General features: G+C 36.9%; 1 protein-coding gene across 3 annotated transcripts in view; it reads left to right on the top strand.

Annotated features, from left to right (window-relative positions):
* The first annotated feature begins 1933 nt into the window (after positions 1-1933).
* The window catches only part of Iws1 (interacts with SUPT6H, CTD assembly factor 1), a 37428-nt gene continuing 14166 nt past the window's right edge, over positions 1934-25195 (top strand). For 2 of the 3 annotated variants that reach the window (XM_027936846.2, XM_071619260.1), the window contains exons 1-6: positions 1934-2234; positions 4035-4150; positions 17593-18739; positions 19519-19708; positions 20239-20296; positions 25090-25187. In XM_027936846.2, coding sequence (XP_027792647.2) covers positions 2201-2234; positions 4035-4150; positions 17593-18739; positions 19519-19708; positions 20239-20296; positions 25090-25187 — 1643 coding nt within the window. In that variant the 5' untranslated portion in view covers positions 1934-2200. The remainder of the gene's footprint in view (positions 2235-4034; positions 4151-17592; positions 18740-19518; positions 19709-20238; positions 20297-25089; positions 25188-25195) is intronic. The other variant, XM_027936847.2, reaches the window with a different exon arrangement.

Here is a 25195-nt window from a genome sequence, read left to right on the forward strand (position 1 = left end):
ATTGTTGAATGTTTTCTTCACTTCAATTTCTCCGTTCTCCAAACCACCAGAAAAGTTAGTTATGTCAAAATTCCTCTTTTTCCTCTTGCAATTGCATTGGCTATAACCCAATCACTTTCCTGTCTTTTAGTCTTATATCTCTAGTGAAACTCAAAGGTCTTAAGGCAGAATTTGTGTTGGATTCCCTGCCACGAAGTCTCCTCTTGATCTTCTTATTTCTCCTGCTCTATTTATGTAGGTACAATCTTGCCCTCTCTTTAGAAGAGAGCTCAGAGCCTGGATCTCTTCTATCAAAGAGAAAGAGGCAAATATTTTAATTTTGTATCTCTGATTCTAGACCTTGTTAATTCTTTGCTCTTCTGATTCTCATGACAGCCTCAGAAAATGTCATTACCACAGCAGAAGGTGCAAAACTTGGATTTCAAGGCTTTTTCCCCCAGAAACAACCCTCCCCCTTTCTTCCTTTTCAAGCCTGGAACTGGGTGCTGCCAGCATACTCTGACTGGCTATCAAAGGGGTAGTATCTCTAGTAGTAAGAAAAGGCCCCATTCTGCAAGTCTACATCTTCTTGCTCATACCCACCATGGACCCTCCTCCAATCAAGAGGCAAAGTGCTCTTACTGGGCTAAGACAATAATGAACAAGATAATGGACTTTACTCAGGTTATTGCTATAAGGGGAAACCCCACATATGTATGGTCTTGGTAGGGTGTAAAAGGAAAGCAAGGAACCGGGCAAGCAAAAAATAAAAGATGGAGATCAGGCAGAAATACACACAAGAGTTTATTTGTCACAGCTGACAAAGGCTCATCTGTCCACAGAGAGAGAGAGGCAATACTGGCTTGGGTTCCGGGACTTTTATGGGCAGGCTCAGGGATTAGAGCTGGATGGGTCCTAATGCAGGGTGGGGTTGGTATGAGGGAGTGGTGAGCCTTTCACAAAAAAGGGCTTGGGTGAGAAAGAGAAATTTTTCTTAAAATGACAGATGTCACTTAAGATGGCCCATCCAGGACCTTACAGGATGGTTTAGCCTTAGACAGTTTTAATTCGGTGATGGGGGGTGGGAGGATGATGGAATAGCTGGGATTATTTGGTTATAGGGAAAAGTTTGTTGGTAGAATGAACAGAAAACGTTTTGTGTAGCTAGTTTCAGGGTACAGAGTTCAAATCTCAGCTAATCAGTCTTGAGACCATGAAAAGGAACTTAGAAGAGGGTCTGTCCCTGGCCTTATAGGGCTTGTCACAGGTGAACAGGGGATCATCTGTAGGTCTTTTTAACTAAGTCATATGGAGAAGGGTGGTTCGTTACAATGAGCTGTTTCAGGAACAAACAGATGAAGAGGACATTTCTTAACCATCCTGTTTTCAGGAGCTTAGGTGCAACATGACCCTCCTCAGGTTTCATCAGGTGATCTTTCTGCAGGCAAAGATCTGTACTTCTTATTGTTGATCAAATGGGTCCTTAAGGTGGAAATTAAATAGTTATTTTATAAAGAAAGGAAGTAAAAATGCCTCGAAGGAGGTCTTGGTCACTTCAGTTAGTAATGCATCAACACTGCCTAGACTTGGAACTACAAGTCCCAGAGAACAGTGCGCCACCCCTTCGCCACACCGAGGGCGGGAGTCTTTCGCCTAGCTGCAGGACTGAGAGTTATCTGGCCTAAAGATACAAAACGTAATTTTCGGGGTCTTCATTTTTCTCAAGAGTAATTCTGATGCTCCTCCAAGAAGAGGCCGACACACTCAAGAGAGAAACCTCGCTCCCACGCAGGACAAACCAGACTCCTCCGGAGGGGCGTATTTAACTAAAGCTCCCGCTCATTTTTCCCAGTAGTCTCCTTTCCGGCGGTGCGTTGCGTCGTTACTATTACGTCTTCTCATTGGCCGGTTTGACGCATGATAGCGCCTGCGCACTGCATTCCTTTGAGGGTCGTGGGCAGACGCCATTTTGGTCTCAGAGGTGCTTCTGGGAAGTAGAGCGCCTACCCGCACGCTTGCTGGCTTTCCCGGTACGGCCTTTTCTGCTGGGGCTCCCAGGTCGAAGCGTTCGTCTCTGCTGCTGCGGTTTTCATATTCTCCGAGCTCTCCGGTTAGGCCGGAGCCTCAGCACCGGGTAGCGCCATCGGAGGTCACACCACCAGGAAGGAGGTGACGGGGGCGGCGCGGGGCGCGGACACTCCCCGCTAAGAGCCCGCCTGCCATGGACTCGGAATATTACAGTGGCGACCAGTCAGGTGGGTTCGGGTTGGGGACCGAGCGATTCCTCGGCGGGCCTTGGCCTCGCGCTCTCGCGGGAGCGGGGAGAAAAACCCCAGAGACGAGCCTGCCGATCAGCGAGCCGCCGGCTCCAAGTTAGAACCTTGGAGAGAGGGGATCTTTGAGGGAAAGACGTCTTCCGAATAGGTGAAGGTTTTTGCTGAAATCGGGAAGTCACTACCTATATCAAGCACCTGCCGTATGCAGAGTGTTGGGAAAGAAGAGGCTTTTCCTGTTAAGGATCTTTCAGAAGTTACGGGGTTTTTTTGAGAACCCAAGGAAATTGTTCAGTAGGAGGCTGGGGACCCTTCCTAGACTTTTCATTCCAAGTTAGGGCTCATTTAATTCGCCTGCCACACTGGCTTCCCAGGATGTAAGTGCAGGACCTTTGTCTGAGTTGTAAGGAGTGCTTCTCTGGCTGTTATTGATGACTTTTTGCCTTTCCTTTACCTTAAGAGCTTTCCTTTTTCCTCACCCAAGTTTGGTCTGCTTTCCTTCTTATTCATGTACACTTATCCCCGTTGGGCAAGCCCTGGCACCCGGGATGTAAAGTTGAGTAAGGTAGGACCTAGTGGGCTCCTTTGCCATTTGTACGTTCTGTATCAAAAGTGCTTAGTTGTTAGGACATAAAGCTCTCTCCTGTTTTGGTTTCCCTTTAATTCCTTACTTGTGACAGCAAAAACAGTGATTGTAAGTGCTTTTCAGGCATGCACTTCTGTTTTGCTTAAAACGTTTTCTGATGTTTTCAAAAGAGTTTTTCAATTCATTTGTGTTTTAAAGTTGCTTTTTAAAAAAAGGTAGTTGTATGTATTATAGTAGGTAGGTTGTGTTTAAAGAGGTAACAAGTTGAGGTAATAGATAGCAGTTCCCTGACACCCCCTCCTCCTAATTTCTAAACTTTTAATATTTACCTCTCTTCCAAAAAAAAAAAATATTTACCTCTCTTCCTAACTTAGGCTGTTTCTTCTTGCATCATTTTTAGTCGTTCTGTAATGCTTTCCTATTATGCCAGGACAGTATTTTAGCCTTTTAACGCCCTCTTCTCATCTATCCTTCCACTGATGCTGTGTAATTGTTAAACTTCAAAACTATTCTTTTTTTCCCCCCAAAACTATTCTTTTTATTGTGACTTCTTAACTTTACTCTAGCTAAGTATAGTAGCTCATTTATATGAGAGTGATTTCATCACTTTTTGGATTTTTAAAATATTGCTTAAAGTTAGGTACCAATTCATAATTATGGTTGATTTTTTTTTTTTTTTTTTTTTTTTTACTATTGTAATATATGCTTTAATGAGTTTTGACTATTTTTGGACTGGAGTTCCTTGTGCTTTTCATTCATAAACAGATACTTTATATCATGTACCAGGCAGTGTTCTGGGTTCCAGGGATTCAGCAGTGAACTGAAAGCAGAATAACTTGAAAAAAATCTCATAGTACATTAGAAGTTGGTGGTAAGTGCTCTGGAGAGAAAGACAGTTTTTAACATAAATTTGAAATAAATAGCACTTTACTTACAAGTTACTGACATGGTATTTAATGATGTTTTTTAAGCTTTACATTCCTTTTATGAGTATTTTTGCTACCACGTGCGCCATATGTTAATGATGTTGGTATTTGTATGACTCTTGTATTGCTTTGCTCAAAATATTACCATCATTAGTTTTGCTTTGTCCATAGTAACTTTTGCTTTGGATAGTCTTAAATCATTGTGTTTGTTTCAGCTACAGGTGTCATCCATGTTAACTGTAAGTGGATTTTTGTTTTATTTTTAAGCAGATGATGGTGGTGCTACCCCAGTGCAGGATGAACGGGATTCTGGATCTGATGGTGAGGATGATGTAAATGAGCAACACTCTGGATCAGATACTGGAAGCATAGAACGACATTCAGAGGTATTGGCTAAATATCTTTGGGGAAGATTTTTCCTTGTACTTTTGTGAGACCTGTTTAGAAGTTGTAGAGACCCTGCCATAGGACTTGGGGTTAATCTCTGAGAGTAAAGTATGAAGTAATAGAAAACTGCTTTAAAAATAAATAGGGATGGTCTGGTTACTGATGTAATAACAGGGAAATAAGTTCTGACTGTGTTGAATTTCAAGTATTTAGGCAGTTTTAACTGAGTATATGAAATCAGATAATGAGCCAGGCCTTTAATATTTGACTTGGCTTCCCTAATCCCCAGATATCATCTTGTTGGGGCTACGAGCATTTGCAGCCTGAAAAAAAGTTTAAATAAAAAGTTAGGAAATTTTCACTTAATAAAACTTGTATCAGGAATTGACCTTTTGTTTTGAATTGTTGAGATTCATATGATTAAAAAAAACAAGTGTAGTTTTAAAAACTACTTTTGTAAAATAATACAGTATTGGATTCTCTATACATTTTAACATTCGTTCTAATACATAAATATTATTAAAACAACTTAATCTGCCTCCTTGGTTATATAGTCTGTCTTATACAGTGTTAACAAAATAAATTTGGGACATTTTTCAATGAATCAGTGTGTCTTAGACATAAACAAATAGGAATGATAAAAATGGAGAGATGTTTTTCACTAATTTGCTGAGAGGCTGGCTTTGAACTTGTGATCCTCCTGCTTCAGCTTGACAGGTGGCTGGGATTACAGGCATGTACCACCATGCTCCAGAACTCTTCTCAATCACTCCATCATTCTTATTTTTGTTTTGTTTTGTTTGTTTGCAGTGCTGGGGATTGAACCTGGGGACTTGTGCATGCTAGGAAAACACTCTACCACTTAGCCCCACATCCCAGCTCCAAGATAGACAGATTTTTCTAAGAACTTTTGTGCCATAGATTTGCTTAATTAAACACATAAAAAATTACCAAATTTTACATACAAGATATTCTTGCAAATTGTATTGACCATCATTATAGAGTCATGTCATTTTTTATATGTTTGTGTCATTAGTATATTCATACATTTCTCATTTATTGAGCACTTTATATATGTGTTAGTTGTTTGGGTTTTTTTCCTTAAGGTGTTTTGGACATATCAGTGACTAAAAGCCAGAATCCTTTTCTTGGATTTATTTTTCAGTGAGAGAAGAAAGACATTAAAACAACGTACTGTTTTTTAAAACTGTAGTTTGTTAGAAGGTGACAAATGTTGTGGATCTGGGGAAAATTAGAATGTAATGAAGGATATCAGTATGGAGGGCAAATTTCTGTGTTAAATTAAGAAATAATGCCAGGTGTGGTGTGCATGCTTACAATCCTAGCTACTCGGGAGGCTGAGGCAGGAGAATCATAAATTCAAGGCCAGCCTGGACAACTTAGCAATATCCTGTCTCAGAATAAAATTAAAAAGGAATCTGTGTATGGGGTGAAGGTGGGAGTTCATAACCCTCTTGAATCAAAGTGTGGAATATGATATGTCAAGAAATTTGTAATGTTTTGAACAACCCACAATAAAAAATTTAAAAAAAAAAGGAATGAGGATGGAGCTCAGAGGTAGCTCACTAACCTAGCATGTGGGAGGCCCAGCGTTCAACCCCCACCACCACAAAAAAAGAAAAGATAAAGTGACATTTGAGCCAAGGCAGGAAGGGAGCTGAGGGAATAGCGACACATTTATGTGTCTGAAGCAAAAAAACATTCCCATGAAGAACCCCAAAGTGAGAGTGCTTAAAGTTTTCAAGGAGCCAATGTGAGTAGTAAGGATGAGTGTAATGTAGGATGAGTGTAATGTAGGATGAGTGGAGTAGTAAGAGTCAGGGAGCTAAATACAGGTATGGGAGTGGCTCATCATTTAATTATTTCAATGTCACTCTTGTTTTTTTTTTTGTAGGCCCTTAAATATTTAGGCTAAATTCCAGTAAATTAATAGGTAGGGGCTAAGTGATAATGTCAGCATTATTATAGTACATTTAGAGTGTAGTATTTTAAGTTTCCACCTTGAAAACAATGTTAGGAGATTGACCCTAGGTGTCAGCTTTGATTATCTCAGGGCCTCTTGATTTAGTTATAAACATGATAAAGGTTCTTGTTAAGGCATTTGCAGCTACTTCTTTATAATAATATGGATTCTAAATATATAAATGGATATGTTAAAAATTTGGAAATTATATCAGTAAATTTAAAGAAGATTAAAATTAGTATACGTAATCCCATTAATAGCTATTAACTTTTTGACATTGTATTTCCTACATTTTAATTCTCTCCCATGCATATAAAGTATGTGTATATTTTAAACTACTTGAAATTTTACTATGTATATTTTGTATCTATTATCTCTTCACTTAAGATTATGCCTTAAGTATTTACTGATATTGTTAAAGAGCCCCACTAAGTGTAATTTTAATCGTTTCATAGTATTGGTGCAACATTACACTCATCCTTCCATGTCCAGGGGGATTGGTTCCAGGTGTCTTTTCCACCCTGGTGGATACCAAACCCAGAGGATGCCCAGATCCCTTATATAAAATGAAATGAAGGCTGGGAGTATAGTCCGGTAGTATATCATGTACTTATTGAACAGAAAGGTTGGGCTGGGTCTTCAGTACATGCATGTGCAAATTTTAAATGGCATGATATTTGCGTATAACCTATACACATCCTCCTGTATAAATCATCTCTAGATTATTTATAATACCTAATATAACAAAAATGCTATGTAAATAGTTATGACACTGTATTGTTAGGGAATATTGACAAGAAAAAAATGGTCTGTTCTAGGCCTAACTGCATATTTTTTTTTTTTTTGGTACCAGGGATCAAACCCTGGGTATTCAACCACTGAGCCACATCCTCAGCACCCATTTTTTTGAGACAAATTCTTGTCAAGTTGCTTAGAGCCTCGCTAAATTGCTGAGGCTGTCTTTGAATTTGCAGTCCTCCTGCCCTAGTGTCCCTAGCTGCCAAGATGATAGGCATGCACCACCATGCCTGCCCATTTCTTCAAATGTTTTCAATTGGTGGTCTGACATTGGTTGAGTGCTTATTTGGTGAGTCCCTAATTGTTGACATTTAGACGATCAGGACTGTTTCCTTTTTCTAACTGTAACTGGCTACTAAATTCCCTTGTTGCCCCTTGATTGTGCTATTGTGTTTGAACATGCCCTGGAACATCAATTGCTCTTCAGACTAATACCATCAAATTATGGCTCCTTTAAAGGATTTCTGAGAACAGTGTTTGAGAGTATTTTAACCCCAGTGTGTTTCCTCCCAGCTGTCCCTGGTTCTGTTCTGCAAACTAGATATCCTACAGTTTAGACTGTACCTTGAATCTCAGTCCCAGGTGCCTTCCAACCACAACTTTCCCAAATCATATTGCCAATGAAGTAAGTTTCTTTGGGGAATGATTGGGAGCTATCTGATTGGGAATCAGGTCTGTAGAGCTCGTCACACCCACCTCTAGAAACTGACCTGTTTAGTGGGAGGTGGGAGTGAAACAGCAGCTCTTCTCCTAGTGCAGTCTCACAAGCCAGAGCCAGGGTGAGGAGAGCACTTGTATTTTCAAAGTGCTTCACCCAAGGCGGAACCTTCTTCATTAAAATTAAGTAATGGTGGGGCAGAAAATGAGGTTCTCCACCTCACAGGTGCACTCTGCTAGGCCTTATCCTTAGCAGTGGGCATCCAAGAGAATGCCCTGCTTTAGGAAGGAATCCTCTGACTGGGAGAAAGAAGAGAGAGCCCTGTGTTATTGTCTAGAGAAGGTTCTCTGTCTTGTAGAGCTGTGAGGTTGAAAGGAAGGAATGATCTGTTTTTCAAATACCAGATACTCTTGCTGAATTTTTATGGATTTTTTTAAAATTTGCTTTTTGCTCTTAGGACTATTTCCAGAGGCTTTAAATGATTACTTTTGAAAGATTTCCTGTCGGTTTCACTGGGGAGCAGGTCAACAGAACTTCTCATGCTATTATGCCAGAAGTCCTCATTTGGCTTCATTTTTATCTCTTACTGGTTGGCCAAACCTTTCCATTTTCCCCCATTCAATTGCTTGTCTGTTACTACAGTTTTCATTGGGCCCTTTGAGCTTTCTCATCTCGTTTTGTGTGTGTGGATCAGGTTCCCAGGTCCTGTCAGTTGCCAGCCCTGCACAGAGAGCAGCCTTGGGTTGCTTTTCTGGTCAAGAGATTCTACTAAACCTGCTGTGGGCCTGTAAGCACATGCCTAGGCATTACAGGATATTTAACATCTTGGTTCCCCATGAAATACTAGTGACATATACATGATCACCCCTCAATTACCAACCTTGTACTTGACAACCAAAATGATCCCTTGAATCCCCAAATACCACTTGGATGAGGAGCTAGAACTGACCTTGGGCTGAGAACACTGAAATGGAATAATTAGGTGTGTGATCATAAGAAAGGAAACCATGAATATTTGACAGTGTAGAAAATGAGGAATTCAGTGCAATCTTAAAATTGTTTTCAAAGAATTTTGAATGATATGGGAGAATTCAACATGTTACTTGAAAGATATAGGCTATAAAATTGTAACTCTAGATCCTAATTTAATTTTTTAAATTGAAAATACATGAAAAGATTACTTGTACCAAAGTGATGGTAATCTTTGGGTGGTATGAGTCACATTTCGTTTTTTATTCTATAGTGCACATTAATCTTTAAAATTGAAGAGAAAATAAGTAGAATAACTGCCATCATTTTGACACCCTTTTCTATGAGCATGCATGCAGTGATTGAAAATGTACTAAAATTTTAGAAGAACCTTGTAACGAACCCTTTCAAAACTGGAAAGATAAACCTTTTTCTACTGGCAGTTTTTTTTTTACTTTGTTGTTTTTTCCATTTTTAATTGTCTTTAATATAATTTGGATATCAAATTATATTTTCTTAATAGATCATATGGAAGGACAGAGAGAAGAGTAGGAGAAAATGTACTAAAATTTGCACTTCCCTATTTTTTTTGAAGACTATGCATTTCCAATTGCTCTGGTATCTCTGCACCAGGAGACTGTAGGCATTTTTCTGTTCTGACTTTTGTCTTATAATTTCTAAACCAAGAATTAAACTTTTAAATTGAAATACTTTTAAAAAAAATATTTTTTTTAGTTGTCAATGGATCTTTTATTTATATGTGGTGCTGAGGATCGAACCCAGGGCCTCACACATGCCAGGCAAGTGCTCTACCACTGAGCCCTAGATTGAAATACTTTTGAAATACACTATATTTAGGTTTGTGTAATGTGTGATTTATTATCTATGTCTTTCAAGACTTGTTTTTAAAATTCTTTCAAGACTTGTTTTTAAAATGTTTGCTGTTTACTTGGCATAACAATGCAAACTTGAAACTACAGGGTTCTTACAGAACTATAGTCCTTTATAGATGAGTGTAGCAGACCTGCAAACAGGCTACTTGTACAACTCATAGCTGTATGAAGGACACATACAAAGTTCTGTGGGAGGAAGGGAGGATATCATATCATCAGTAGATATGATGTTTCAACTGAATAAGGAATAAGTATAATATTTCCAGCTGGAGAAAAAGGTTACAGGTGGCAATGGTAGTAATCCTAGCTAGAGGAGCAGCAGGTACAGTAGGCCTAGAATTTGGAAGGACTTGGTGTATTTTAGGAGTGATTGTTGTGGATGGAAAATGGAGTAGCTTAATGAGAGGTGATGCTGAAGAATTAAGTATGGACCAGATGATGTAATACCAAATCTCTCTGGAATGATGATGAAATGTTCTGTATTTGCATAACTTTTTATAGTGAAGGACAGTATGGCCAGAATTTGATTTCAAATTTTAGCTTTGCCACTTAATCATTCCCAGCCCCTGGAAAAATTATTTCATTTTTGTGAGCTACCACTTCACCGTCTTGATAGTGAACTAAAAAAAAGGTTGTAATGAAGATTAAATTAAAACTTAATGTAATAGCTTTGAAAACTATAATACCCTTCTTATTATTCTATACAATAAATAGGGTAGATATTTCTGTTAGTCGGGTTTTCATCCCTGTGACCAAAAACATGATAAGAACAACTTAGAGGAGGAAAAATTTAATATGGGCTCACAGTTTCAGAGGTCTTAGTCCAGGAGCAGCTGACCTCATTGCTTTGGGCTCAAGGCAGAGCATTATCACAGAAGGGCATAGTAGAGGAAAGCTCAGCTCATGGCAGTCAGAAAGCAGGGAGAGAGAGAGGAGCTAGGGATAAAATATATATTCCCAAAGGGCACACTCCCAGTGATCTTCCTTCCTCCAGTAATGCCCCACCTGCATATAGTTACCACCCAGTTAGCCTATTCAAATTATTAATCTATCAGGTGGATTAAAACACTGATGAGTTTATAGCTGTCATAATCTACCAGAACATTTCTGCATGAAAAAAGGAGCTTTTGGGGTGCACCCCGTATTAAACCATAACAATATTACTTCTTAGAGGGTCAGGACATAGCTGATCTTTATAAGGTTGTGACCATACTTCATAAAGCAACATAGATCTGCCATATGACATAAAATTTCAAAGTAATGTTCTTAAACTTTGCCTTGTTTTTATTAAAATCCTTGTTTTTATTAAATCAGTTGTAGAAAAGTTGGTTATGTATTTGTTTATTTTTAGACTACTAAGTCTTTTTGCTTAGGTTAAAAGGGATATAAACATCAGTAAGGTTTTTAAAAAGTATGTATTTGCTGTAGAGCATTTTGAGAACTCAGAATTTTCCTATATTTTCTGGTAGGTCAGATGAGGGGAAAAGGAAAAAACTTTATAAAAACCTTTTTGAATAGTTATCACTGGGTGTAAAACTTTTTAATAAAGCATTTTGAGCACCACATGGAGAGGTAGTCCTTTTTTGTGATCTAGTTATAACTAGTTGCCAGTTCTGATTTTCATTGTTTCACTTTAATGTTTTCTTGGACAGTGTGAAATTAGCTGTGTGGGTTTTGGGCAGGTGGTGTCTTTCCTGGGAACTATATTGAAGGAAATAACGGGTTTGTTGTTATTGTTTTGCTTTTTAATTCAAGAAGCCTGTACATTTCATCTACATAGAAAAGTAGAGCTTTCCCCTGCTGAGGATCCCACAGAAAAAAACTATGTGGGACTATTGAGGAAGAGGTTGTTTGGAAATGGAACCTGGCGTCTTACTGTTTTCTAAGAGCAAATCAAGCAACAGTGGGCCCCATCATCCATCTGCTGTTGAAGTTAGACGGCCTCCCTTAATTCCAGCCTCGCTTTGAATTGAGTAAAGATGGTAGTCTGCTTTTGTTTGGATATTTCTACCAAGCTGGGGAATAACATCAGAGTAGCTGGAAAGTTTCTTGGCCATTGCTGTCCTTGTTTACCTTATTTCTTACTAGTTCTTTTCATTCCATCTACACCTTCCGTGTGTTAGGAATTGGACATTGTTGCTTATGTGATTTCTTTTTCATTTCGTTTGAGTCTCTTTATTCTTCAGGTGAAAGATACATTTTTAAAAAATGGTTTCTTAAGGTCAGTGTATGACGAAAATAAATGTGTAAACTGTCACTTTTCAGTGAAATAGAAGTACAAGATGCTACAGGGATAGGAAGAAGGAATGGCTGACCAGCTGGGTCTTCACAGAGAATACATTTGGGTTGTCTCTGGAAGGGTGAATATTTTGTAGTTAATAATTAGTAGGATTTAGTTCTTAATTTGTTTACATGCATTTAACCCCAGAATAGCCCTCTAAGGTACAGATAATTATTCCTGAGTCCATTAAATTGAGGACATAGTGGCTTTGAGGATTAAGGACATTTCCTCATTTCAAACAATATAAAGTGGCAGAACTAAGGTTTAGACCCCAGGCCTTTTTGACCATGTTCTTAACTAATACATTATATTGTACAAAGTTCATTTTATCGAGAGAGAAAGAGATGGAAGAGACTTCAGGAGAGGAGTATTTTTGTCAAGTTTTGGGTTATGAAAAGTACAAGCAAACAAAGATAATCTAGGCAAAGGGAACCGAATTTGTAAAGGCATAGAGGTAAGTTAGTAAATAGTTCCTTGTCTGGAAAAGGATTTTTTCAATGTGATTTGTCATGTGGATCACATGTTAAAATACAAATTATTTGGCACCTTTTTTCCAGACCTGCTAGATTAATATGTGGAGGTGAGAAGTACAAAAGTCTCTATGGTTTTCAGTAAAGATCCCCAAATGATTTCCTGTGCACACTAAAGTTTGGTAACTGCTAGTGTGGCACACATGGTTGATGTTAGTGAGAGGGCAGAAATGAGTCTGGAAGTAGGCAGGAGTTAGCTTTGTTATCATAAAAACCTTGAGCTTTGTGCAGAATCTTTTTTTACCAGTACTCTTCAATGAGCTTTTATTTTTTACTCTAATATCAGCCAGACAAGGGACACTCATTAGTAGCTTCATTTTATTATGTGTGTGCTAATGGCAAAATTGGGAGTTTTCAGAGCATTGCATCTCATTAGAAATTAACTGGATTGACAGCATTGTATTGTTTTAGTAGCTGGTTCCTCAGGTCAGTGAATCCTTCCTTCCTCCCTTCCTTCCTTCCTTCCTTCCTTCCTTCCTTCCTCTCCAAGCCAGTAAGTATTTCACATGTGCTACACTCTCAGTCCCTCCAATTCTTTATATACTAATTGAAACTAATATAACATGAGGATTTAGTTATATTTTTTGGAACTGGGGTCCACTGAAATGTGTTTTTGAAAATACTCCTATAGTTTTTTCTTCATGGAATTTACAGTGTGATTACTATGGAGTGTTTTGCCAGTTTATAATGATAAATTTTTGCAAGTTTGCAAGTTCAACTGTTTTGAGTTTGACACTTCTGATGGGTTCTTTGGTTCTTTATAAGGGTTTCTGTTTGACAGTGTACTATGAAATTTACATATTAGTATTTGCTTTACAGCAGCTTACTTGCTTTTCAGTTTAAGAGAGTCAGTTACTGGGGTGTGTGTATCTGTTCCTTATGATTGAACACCAGTGTAAATGATTGTGTGAAGACATTTCTGAAGCCTCCCACTACCTCATGTGCTCAATATCTCTGATAGTTCCAACTAGGGAATTTCTTGCATTATTAAGAAAATGCCATTTCAAGAGCACTTTTTACTGTTAATTGCATTTTGAGTTTACAATTTAATTGCTAAAGTCAGTCTGAAAAATTTGAATATTGTTGTGATAGTTTTTAAGCTTAATTGCATAATTTCTAATATGATCTGGCTAAATTCTATGATATCATTGCTTATGTTTATTCTCTAGCTTGAGTCTATTGACCAGCACTTTCTTACTGCAGTGATTTCTGTCCTTTTTTTCCTATGTGGCCACATAGAATGGATACCCAAGTTTTATGAAACTCCTTTAAAATTGATGAGACTCTGTAAATTTTATAATCATTATCATATGTAATATACTTAATGGTTGCTTGTTTTGCTGTGCCTACCTAATATATCAGGAAACCCACGGTAGAGTGTAGCACATAAGTGCTGGGATGACTCCCAGTTTATGATGTCTCCCTCCTTTGGGAGTGTCTCCCAGTGTTGTGCCTCTCTTCCAGAGGATTGAGTCAAATCTGATATTGCCAATTACACAGTCTCTCCTGTGGATTTAAAATTTAGGTTCTAGACAGTGAAATATAGCATAGTTGGAGCTGAGTCATATTATTAATAGTGCTGTAGTGAAAAGATCCGAGAGTCCCTTTTTCTAAATTGAAGTGCCTTGGTTCTTACCTGTATTGGTCTGTTAGTCATTCATCTTACTGATTCTGGGATGATTCTTCTTTTTTTGAACCTAGACAGGAATTATTTCTATTTTCAGCTGAAATAAATTGAATCACACATAAACGGAATATTTGAGTTATGTGATGGGTGTGTCATAGAAAACATTTTAAACAGCCTCCTACTGGTTCCTGTTTACCCCTCCCTATCATACTAGTTAACTTCTTTACTCAGTCATCACAAACTAAGTGCACAAATACCTGTCATCTACATACCTTTTGCAGCTTGGTTTCATATAGCTGTATTTCCTGTAGAGTTTCAAAATATTGTTAGGATTTGTTTGTTTGGCTCTTCATTAGGCAACGACTTTTAGAGTTGGGCATTGAGAAACATGTTCAGCTTTGATTGCTAGTACCTTGCACATAGTAGGCATTAAATAAATGCTTGTTGAATTAATATTAAATATTATTAAAACTCCTTTTGATGTTATTCCCACTTAACTCCTTTATTATTTATTCAACAAATGCTGTGTGTGTGTGTGTGTGTGCGCGCGCGCGCGCGCTGGAGACCATTCTATGCTCTAGGGATACCTCTGTGAAGAAAAGAAACCAAAAGAGTTGGGTGCACTGGTGCTCGCCTGTAATCCCTGTGGCTCAGGAGGCTGAAATAGGAGGATCGCAAGTTAACGGTGAGGTGCTAAGCAACTCAGTGAGAGCCTGTCTCTAAATAAAATACAGAATAGGGCTGGGGATGTGACTCAGTGGTTAAGTGTCCTGAGTTCAATCCCACTCGTCCTGCCACCCCCTGCCCCCCCCCCCCCCAGAAAAAGAAACCAAAAATGCCTGCCTTCATAGAGCTTACATTCTAAATAAATATGTCATCTTTTTTTTTTTTTTTTAATTAGGAAGTATAGTTAAAGTAACTTTAAGCAGTGTGTGGAGTTTTGTACTATAATTGCAAGATTCGCCCTCCACTCTTTTTTTGGGAGGGGGGTACCAGGAATTTAACTCAGGGACACTCAACCACTGAGCCACATTTCCGTCTCTATTTTGTGTTTTATTTAGAGACAGGATCTCACTGAGTTGCTTAGCGCCTCAAAGTTGCTGAGGCTGGCTTTGAACTCAGGATCCTCCTGCCTCAGCCTCCAAAGCCACTGGGATTACATGCATGTACCACTGCGCCCAGCCTCCTTCTCGAATCTTAATGTCATATTTAATAGATAAATTCTAGTTTTAACAGGAGAATAGAGATGTGACAAGGAATGATGCTAAGTGCCCAGTAGAAATTTTGAAAGTCTATGGGTTTGGAAAGTTTCCTGAACATGATAAGCTTCAGTGAATATATTTAATAGTTAGTGTTTCTTTGGAATTCTGTGTTGTCACAATAATAAAATATGAATAACTCCTCAAACTTCTGTTATGTGTGCTTGCTTATTTTTTGTGCTCTCTTTGAAGTTGTAATCATAGCATACTTAGTCTTTAATGATCTTGGGGTAAATTGAAGAGTATGACAGTGGGCATATATGTTGTTAATATCTCTTTGGTCCTTGAAAATTGATCCAGGTAAGTTCATGTAGCCTCAATCATAATATTCTAAAGAGAAATATTTGACTTAATAGATTATTTTTAAGGGAGAACACTCAAACAGAAAGACTTACTTTTTTTTTCTTTTTTCTGTTTTATTGTTGTTCTGCTTAGTTGTACAAGACAACAGAATGCATTTCAATTCATCATATATAAATGGAGCACAACATTTCAATTCTCTTGTCATACACTATGTAGAGATTCAATCATACATGTACCTAGGGTAATGATGTCCATCTCATTCCACCATCTTTCCTATCCCTTTAACCCCTCCCGACCCTCCCCTTTGCTTAATCCAAAGTTCCTCCATTCTTCCCATGCTCCCCCACCCCCCTCCGTCCCCGTCATAGATCAGCATCCACTAATCAGAAAAAACATTCAGCCTTTTTGGGGAAGATTGGCTTACTTCGCTTAGCATAATATTCCCCAGCTCCATCCATTTACCTGCATATGTCATAATTTTATTTCTTTTAATGCTGAGTAATATTCCATTGTGTATATATACCACAGTCTTTATCCATCCATCTGTTGATGGGCATCTAGGTTGGTTCCACAGTTCAGCTATTGTGAATTCAGCTGCTATAAACATTTGTGTGGTTATGTCACTATAGTATGCTGATTTTAAATCCTTTGGGTATAGACCAAGGATTTAAAATCAGCATACTATAGTGACATAGCCACACAAATGTTTATAGCAGCTGAATTCTCAATAGCTGGGTCAAATGGTAGTTCCATTCCAAGTTTTCTGAGGAATCTCCACACTGCTTTCCAAGTGGTTGCACCAATTTGCAGTACCACCAGCAATGTATGAGTTTACCTTTTTTCTCCCGTCCTTTCCAACACTTATTATTGCTTGTATTCTTGATAACTGCCATTCTGACTGGGGTGAGATGAAATCTTAGAGTAGTTTTGATTTGCATTTCTCTAATTACTGAAGATGTTGAACATTTTTTCATATATTTGTTGGTTGTGTATATCTTCTTCTGAGAAGTATCTGTTCAGTTCCTTAGCCCATTTAGCTAATTGATTGGGTTGTTTGTTTTTTGGTATTAAGTTTTTTGAGTTCTTTATATATCCTGGAGATTAGTGCTCTATTTGATGTGTGTGTGGCAAAAATTTGCTCCCCAAATGGAAGTTCTGTCTTCACTTCATTGATTATTTCTTTTGCTGAGAAGAAGATTTTTAGTTTGAATCCATCCCATTTATTGATTCTTGATTTTATTTCTTGTGCTTTAGGAGTCTTATTAAGGAAGTCAGGGCCTAATCTGATATGATGAAGATTTGGGCCTTTTTAAACTAGAATATTATGAAAAGTGAGATTCCAGATGGTATTCTAAATCCTGAAATATTTATTAAGTTTTTTGTTTTGTTTAATTTTGTATATTTTCTCTGCATTTTTATACATGTATTATTGTTTGTACCCTAGAACAAATTTTCAAACTAGTTATTTCAAGTTACTTAATATGTATTAGTGATGTCTACCTAAATATCTAAGCTTTTGTTCTAGAGCCACTAGATTTGTGACTATGATTATACTAAGACTCAATACTGCAGTGAGAAGTAAGTGTACTAATAGAAGAGAGCTCAACATGGTATTGGTGCTTAGGAGATGTCTCCTTTCCTTGTTTGTTTAGATTCCCATGGGAGAATATATTTACATGAACCTTTAAATAAAATAAAGTTTTATAGCTTTTCCCCTAAAATAATTTCAGCCATATAAAATCTAAGACTGCTTTTTTGTAAAAGAACTTGATTACCCATGTTTGCTTGTATTTCTTTGAAAAATAGTTAGATTTTTCAGGAATTAGAATATAAAGAAGTTAGGCTTTTGTTTTCTTTCTTTCTTTTTAATTTAGCTCATCAACTCTTCAAAATTAGTTTCTCCTGTATAATAATCTAGAGGTAAGCTTTACACTTTGTTTATCCTTTCCCTTTGGGGGGTCCAAGCCATGGTAAGCTGTTTTACAGATTGACCTTTAAAGTGGAATATTTTTATATTGGAAAAGGACAAGAATTCAACATTTAAGTGCACCTATCCCCACATTTAAAGAATTGTTGAATATTTTTAAATTTCATTACTACATTTTTTTACATGTTGCTAATTTTTTCTTGCTTTTTCAGAATGAACCTAGTGATCGAGAAGATGGCCTCACCAAAAGACATCATGTGACAGACTCTGAGAATGATGAGCCCTCACATCTTAATGCTAGTGACTCTGAAAGTGAGGAGCTTCACAGGCCAAAGGACAGTGATTCCGAATCTGAAGAGCGGGCAGAACCTCCTGCAAGTGATTCTGAAAATGAGGATGTTAATCAGCATGGGAGTGACTCTGAGAGTGAGGAGACCAGGAAATTACCTGGGAGTGACTCTGAAAACGAGGAGCTGCTTAATGGACATGCAAGTGACTCTGAAAACGAAGAAATTAGAAAGCATGCTGCCAGTGATTCTGAGATTGAAGAGCTCCAAAAGAGTCCTTCCAGTGACTCTGAAACCGAGGATGCTCTGAAACCTCAAATCAGTGACTCTGAGAGTGAGGAACCACCAAGGCACCAGGCCAGTGACTCAGAAAATGAGGAGCCTCCTAAACCGCAAATGAGTGATTCGGAAAGCGAGGAGCTTCCTAAACCTCGAATCAGTGACTCAGAAAGTGAGGATCCTCCAAGGCACCAGGCCAGTGAGTCTGAAAATGAAGAGCTCCCCAAACCCCGTATCAGTGACTCTGAAAGCGAAGACCCCCCAAGACACCGGGCCAGTGACTCAGATAATGAAGAACTCCCCAAACCCCGAATTAGTGACTCAGAGAGTGAGGAACCCCCAAGACACCAGGCCAGCGACTCAGATAATGAAGAACTCCCCAAACCCCGAATTAGTGACTCAGAAAGTGAGGATCCCCCAAGGCATCAGGCCAGTGATTCTGAAAATGAGGAGCTCCCCAAACCCCGAGTCAGTGACTCTGAGAGTGAGGAGCCTCAGAAAGGACCTGCCAGTGATTCAGAAGCGGAGGATGCCTCCAGACCCAAACAGAAGCCAGAGTCTGATGATGACAGCGATGGGGAAAATAAGGGGGGGAATCCAGAAATGCAAAATGACTTTCATTCAGAGAGCCATGTTGACAGAAAAAGATTTCACAGCTCTGAGAGTGAGGAGGAAGAACCCAAAAGGCAAAAAATGGATAGTGATGAAGATGAAGAAAAAGATGGTGAGGAGGAAAAAGTAGCAAAACGGAAAGCTGCAGTGCTTTCTGATAGTGAAGATGAAGAAAAAGCATGTAAGGAATTATTTGGAGCTATAGCTTTCCTTATTACCTAACATTATAACTTTGAAACACTGTATCTTTCTGTTTTGTTAGATCTGTATTCTGTCATTGAGCTTGATACTCTAAAATATAACTAAGACACTCATTTCCCCAAGGGATCATTGACCAAACTTAATATTAAATTTCTGTTGAGTTTTTCTTGCAGCACCTGCTAATTTCTGATTACCTTTCTGATTGCCTAGACCAAGAGTCAATGGGAGTATAAAATACTTCAGTTTTCTTTACCAGAAAGGGTAATATTTCAAAGAGCTATGTTAACGTGAAAACCCCTGACTGTATCCAGAGTTAGCTGTGCGTCTCTGTGACTGCTAATTAACTAGATATATTCAGACAGTAATGGTGCTTCCACAGACAATTTGTCATATGAATTTGCAGAAGCCTTTTAGGGCTTTGTGTGTGTGTGTGTGTGTGTGTGTGTGTGTGTGTGTGTGTGTGGTGGTGCTGCTGCTGCTGCTGGGGATTGAACCCAGGTGTGTGTGTGTGTGTGTGTGTGTGTGTGGTGGTGGTGGTGGTGGTGGTGGTGGTGGTGCTGGGGATTGAACCCAGGGGCTGGGCATGCTAGCCAAGTACTCTACTACTGAGTTACACCCTAGACAAGTTTTGTTTTGTTTTTTAATTCAAAATTGTTTGTTAGGGGGCTCTTAATTTTTTGTTACGTACTGACATTTTAAAGCATATATTATGTACAACAACCATGACTAAATATGATTAATGATTTTCTTTTTCAATAGCAGCAAAGAAAAGTCGTGTTGTTTCTGATGCCGATGACTCTGACAGTGATGTTATATCAGATAAGTCAAGCAAAAGAGAGAAGACTGTAGCATCTGACAGTGAAGAAGAAGTGGGGAAAGAATTATCTGATAAGAAAAATGAAGAGAAAGATCTATTTGGGAGTGATAGTGAGTCAGGCAATGAAGAAGAGTAAGTGATAATATGTGAGTTTTCAAGGGTTTTTTTAGATAATGTAAAGGGGGTTGTCTTTCAAGTTTTTAAAACTTGTATTAGAATTTTGTGGCAAGGTATAATACACCTTACCTAAATGAGTGACTTTGGGCATTTAGGATATTAGCTCCTAAATTATTGATAGACACAGCATAATGTGGATGGATCTCAATATGTTAAGGAAGGAAAGAACATTTCATATGATGCCATTTATATGAAGTTTAGGAACAGGAAAACTATGATGATAGGAATTGGTGGTGATTGCCTCTCAGATGTTGGTGGTAGGGAGCTGACTGTAGGGATATAAGGAAACTTTGTGGGGAGACAGTATTGTTCTGTATCTTGATTAAGGTATTGGTTATGAGTGTAAACATTTGTTAAAGCCCATTGAACTGGACACTTAAAATCTGCACATTTTACAGTACATAAATGATACCCTATTTTTAAGAATGATTCTTAAACAGATAGGAAGAAAGAAAATGAATGTCTTTGTATTTTTTCTTTTCTAGAAATCTTATTGCAGATATATTTGGAGAATCTGGTGATGAAGAGGAAGAAGAATTTACAGTAAGTATAAGATGGAAACTTTTTAAAAAATTTACTTGTTTATTTTGGGGGTACCAGAGATTAAACTCAGGGGCACTCGACCACTGAGCCACATCCCCAGCCCTGTTTTGTATTTTACTTAGAGACGGGGTCTCACCAAGTTGCTTAGCACCTCACTTTTTGCTGAGGTTGGCTTTGAACTCTTAGTCTTCCTGTCTCAGCCTCCTGAGCTGCTGGGATTACAGGCATGCACTACCGCGCACGACTTGGAAACATTTCTGTTTTGACTGCACTTATTTGTTTTTATGGCAAAGATTCTCTTAACACATGATTCTGATATATAAGAATAAATAATTATGATGTATTCAAGAGAAAAATCTAGAAGAATTCAAAAAGTGAGATAAAAGTGTATTACAAAGGTATAAAAGGAAAATAAATGAATGAATGGGATGAAGGAACACATTAAGATACAATGAAAGACCCTGTGATAAAAGGTAGAGTCACAATAGTTATAGGACTTCTGCTTCTAGTAATAGCAGACTTGTTAATTTGGACTAACCCTTCTGCTATAAACAACCAAAAAAGCATTTGAAAATCTCATCTGAGGAACAAGGTAACAAGGAATTATTTGGCCAGAAGACAGAAAGCTAAAGAAGTGGTAATTCAGTGTTTAGAACTGCTTTTTCTTTGAGGGTGTTTGCCTCTAAGGCTGAGAATCTGCTCATATTTTTGACAGCCTCAAGGCTTAGGGACAAAATTTGAACTTCAGGGCCTGCTGAGGTTAGGGGCCTGAAAAATCGCATGCCCTGGATTGGGGCTCTAAAGAACAGCACTCTAGGATTTAAGTGGAACTGAAAATAAAACAACCTTTGCTCATATTTAGGCCAACTATAGATGACTCAAAGAACCTGTGTCAGAAATTTGATTATGATGATTCAGGTTTTCTATGCAGCATGGTGCACAGTTAAAGATAACATTAAAAGGGAATGGTAGTAACAAAAAACAATAAAAAAAGACCTAGGGGCTCTTGAAATTTTAGATAATGCCTTAAAAAATATATATTCAGGAAGCAATAAGATTAAAAATTTTACCAGAGCAAAACATTTTTAAAAGGACAAGACAGATCTGGAGAAGAACCATGTAGAAATTTTAGAACTATAATAATATAGTAACTATGAGGCTGCAGTTATAGCTAAGTGGCAAGGCGCTTGCCTAGCATGTGTGAGACACTGGGTTTGATCCTCAGCACCATATAAAAATAAATAAATAAAATAAAGGTATTGTGTCCAACTACAACTAAAAAATATTTTAAAAAGTAAATGAATGGACATATAAAAATAGAATAACATTTTATATATATATATATATATATATATATATATATATATATATATAATGTTAATATATATATATATATATATATTAACTAAAATGAACTATTCAGTGGTTAAATTGAACACAAATTGGGCATATTTGAAAAGAAAATGAACTGGAAAGCAGGTTAGAAGGAAATATCTAGAATGAAGCATTGAGAGACATTATTATAGAAAATGTAAAAGAAAATTATATGAGGAAGTTTAACAACACACTGGAGTACTATAGAGAAGGATAATATGATGCATTAAACTATAAATTATAGAAATCTTTGACAAGTTGCAAGCAGAATTTTAAAAGTACCTAAGTATATAATAAAACTGCAAGAAATCAGAAAATGAGAAAGTAGCTACAGGAAAAAAGTTACAAAAGCAACAACTAGACTAATAACTCATTTCTTGACAGAAACAAGAGAATTCAATAACTGTAAACTTATAATTCTGTTATATTCAGCAAAAGTACTTTCTGGGAATGAAGGTGAAATGAGGGAATTAATTGTCAATGTGCCAACTAAAGGAAATAAAGTGCAGAAAGAAAATGGTCTTAGGTAAATGGAGATGGAAAGAAGAGCAACTAAAGTATATGGATAATCTTGGATATTGAATGTACAAAACAGTTATGTCTGGTGTGGTTTAATGTATATAAAAATTAAAAGCAATACACATTTGGGAATATACATGGAATTAAAGTGTTCACAAGTCTTTGCAAATGAATGTAAATGTACATTAATGAACTTTGATAAGTTAGGATGCATGTTGCCATCTAAAATAGCTACTGACCATATTCTAATAACTTCTAAACCAATAGAGCGGAAAATTGGGGGAATAATAAAAGCTAATCAGTTTTTAAATATGTAGGAAGAGAGAAAAAGAAATATAAAAGAGCTAGAAGCAATCAGAAAGTATTACACTGTAATAAAACAGATTTAAACTTTGATAATATCAGAAATCACATTAAATGTAAATGTGCTAAATGCTCTAGTTAATTGACAGAGATGGTCAGGTTGGATTTTCATAATTGATACATGGTGGTTCTAATAAATTTATCTGAAACAAGTGGAAAATAAAAGGGTAAGGGGCTGGGGTTGTGGCTTAGTGGTAGAGTGCTTGGCTTTCACAGGTGAGGTGCTGGGTTCAACTCTCAGTATCATATTAAAAAAATATAAGGATACTGTGTCCATCTACAACTAAAAAAATATAAAGAATAAGAAAAGATAACTCTAAAAGAAAACGAACAGCCATATTAATATCAAAAAAGTAGACTAAAAAAAGTAGACTTTAAGGCAAAAAAAATGTGAGATGAAGAGGATTACTCTTATTGATATCAATAAGATTTTAAAATTGAAGGCACCTAATAAGATGGCTTTATTTATACATAATACAAATGCAACTATACCTATACACAAAACAAAAATTAACAACTACAAAGATAAATGGATGAGTTCATAATCTTAAGAAGAATGTAGCTGACAGAACAAGCAGTCGATAAAAACCAAAAAAAGTCTTTTGTATGTAATCTGTATACAAACCATTTGGCAGTTATGAAAGTTAAAAATGTCTTCTTCCATTTGATTGCTTGCCTTTTTCACTTTCTTGATGGAACCTTCTCATGAACAGAAGTTCTTAATATTGATCAGATTTATCAGCCTTTTCCTTACGGTGAAAACTTTTTGAAATCTGCCTAAGAAATTTTTGCCTGTCTCCAAGGTTATGCAGATTTTCACCAAGTTATTTTCTAGGAAGTTGACTATTTTATAAATGTTCACATTTAATTGTACAATACACCTAAAATTGGCTTTTTTATGTGTGTTATGAAGAAGTCAAACCCCTTTCCCTAATTTGGAATATATAGTAGACCCACCACCATTTATTGGAAAAAAAAAAACTCGTCCTTTCCTACTGCTGTTTGTTGCCATCAGTCATAAATCAAGTATATAGGTTTATTTTACAATCTGTTGGTCTCATTGCACCATTACTAGTGATAATTGGTTTATGTTCTCTAAGCTTGTTGTTATTCAACATTGCTTTGGCTTTTCTTGGATCTTTGCATTCTCATAAATTTTGAACCATTTTTTTCCAAAAAGCCAAAGTATAGATAATATTTTCTGTATGTAATGCAGTAAACCAAAAAATAATAACAAAATTAACAAACAAGACACCTATGTCCTGTAAAAATTTTAAAGCCTTATTAAATAGTCCTTTGGTCAAAAAAGAAATCAATATTTTTAGTAAAATAAGAGAGAATGAAAATAGATGGATATAGAATTAAAATGATAAAAAAGTAAACCTAAGGAAAATAGTAAAAGAATTCATTTAACAAGTATTTGAAAGTCTACATATCAGAGACTTTGGACACCTTCATGGAGTTTATAGTCAGTTCAACACCATATTAGTATAAGTTAAGCTTAATCTAGTTTGGAGAGTTAACATCAGCTTGTTACAGTTTTAGCTCATTAAGAAAAACAACATACTAAGGTAAAACATTGGGAAGGCATATCTAAGTAAGATACAAAAAGTTAGAAGCTGTAACAAGAAGACTGGTCATTTCATTTACATAAAAATGAAAATCATGCCTAACATTAGTATAAACAAAATTGAAATGTACAAACGTAATATTGTGCCATTTATGTCATAGTCAACTGATTTCCTTAATTTTTAGAGGTTTTTTTTTTTTTTTTTTTTTTTACCCTTATTAGGTAAATAGCCCAACAACAACTAAAAAATGGGCTTAGGATATTTAGAGTTCACAGAATAAAGAATTACAGATGACTTTTTAAACATGGGGGGAAGGGGGAGCCCAGACTTAACTCCTAATGAAAGAATGCAAACAAAGCCATTTACCTTTGGGGTTTTGGTCCAGAGATTGACAAATTAATGTTTAATAACCTGTTACAGTGGTGAGAAGGTGGGAAAGCAGGTGCAATCTGTGCTTTGCTGGAAGGAGAGAGGATTGGTATATAACCCCTGTAGAAGACTGGCAAATACTTATCAAATTTTTATATATACATAATCATGCTATTGTGCAAATGTGTGAATAATTACAGTGATAACCATATGGTAAAATAGTCAAAAGCATTACAAAGAATAAGGATACTTTATGCAGAAATGGATCATTGTCCAGATTCTATTGTTAAATTTGGAAAATGTAGAGTGTATCTTTACCCATTATGAATAATATGCTGCCATTTGTATAATAAAAGGAGGTACTAAATATAGTGCGTATGTAATTGTAGACTATTCTGGAAGGAAACATAAAAAAACAAGTAATACTAGTGGTTGGGGAGAAAACTTTTGCTGTATATCCTGTTTGGTACCTATTTATTTATTTATTTATTATTTTTGTGGTTGTAATACTTTTAAAATGTAAAAAGTTAAGAGCAGTTATACCAAAGAAAATCTGTATGGAGGATTTGATAACTAGGTGATTCATTCTACCTCCAGGGTTTTAACCAGGAGGATTTGGAAGAAGAAAAAGGTGAAACCCAGGTGAAAGAAGCAGAAGATTCAGATTCTGATGATAACATAAAAAGAGGAAAGCAGTAAGTTT

This window comes from Marmota flaviventris, chromosome 11, assembly GCF_047511675.1.
Source record: "Marmota flaviventris isolate mMarFla1 chromosome 11, mMarFla1.hap1, whole genome shotgun sequence".
NCBI classification, from domain to species: domain Eukaryota; kingdom Metazoa; phylum Chordata; class Mammalia; order Rodentia; family Sciuridae; genus Marmota; species Marmota flaviventris.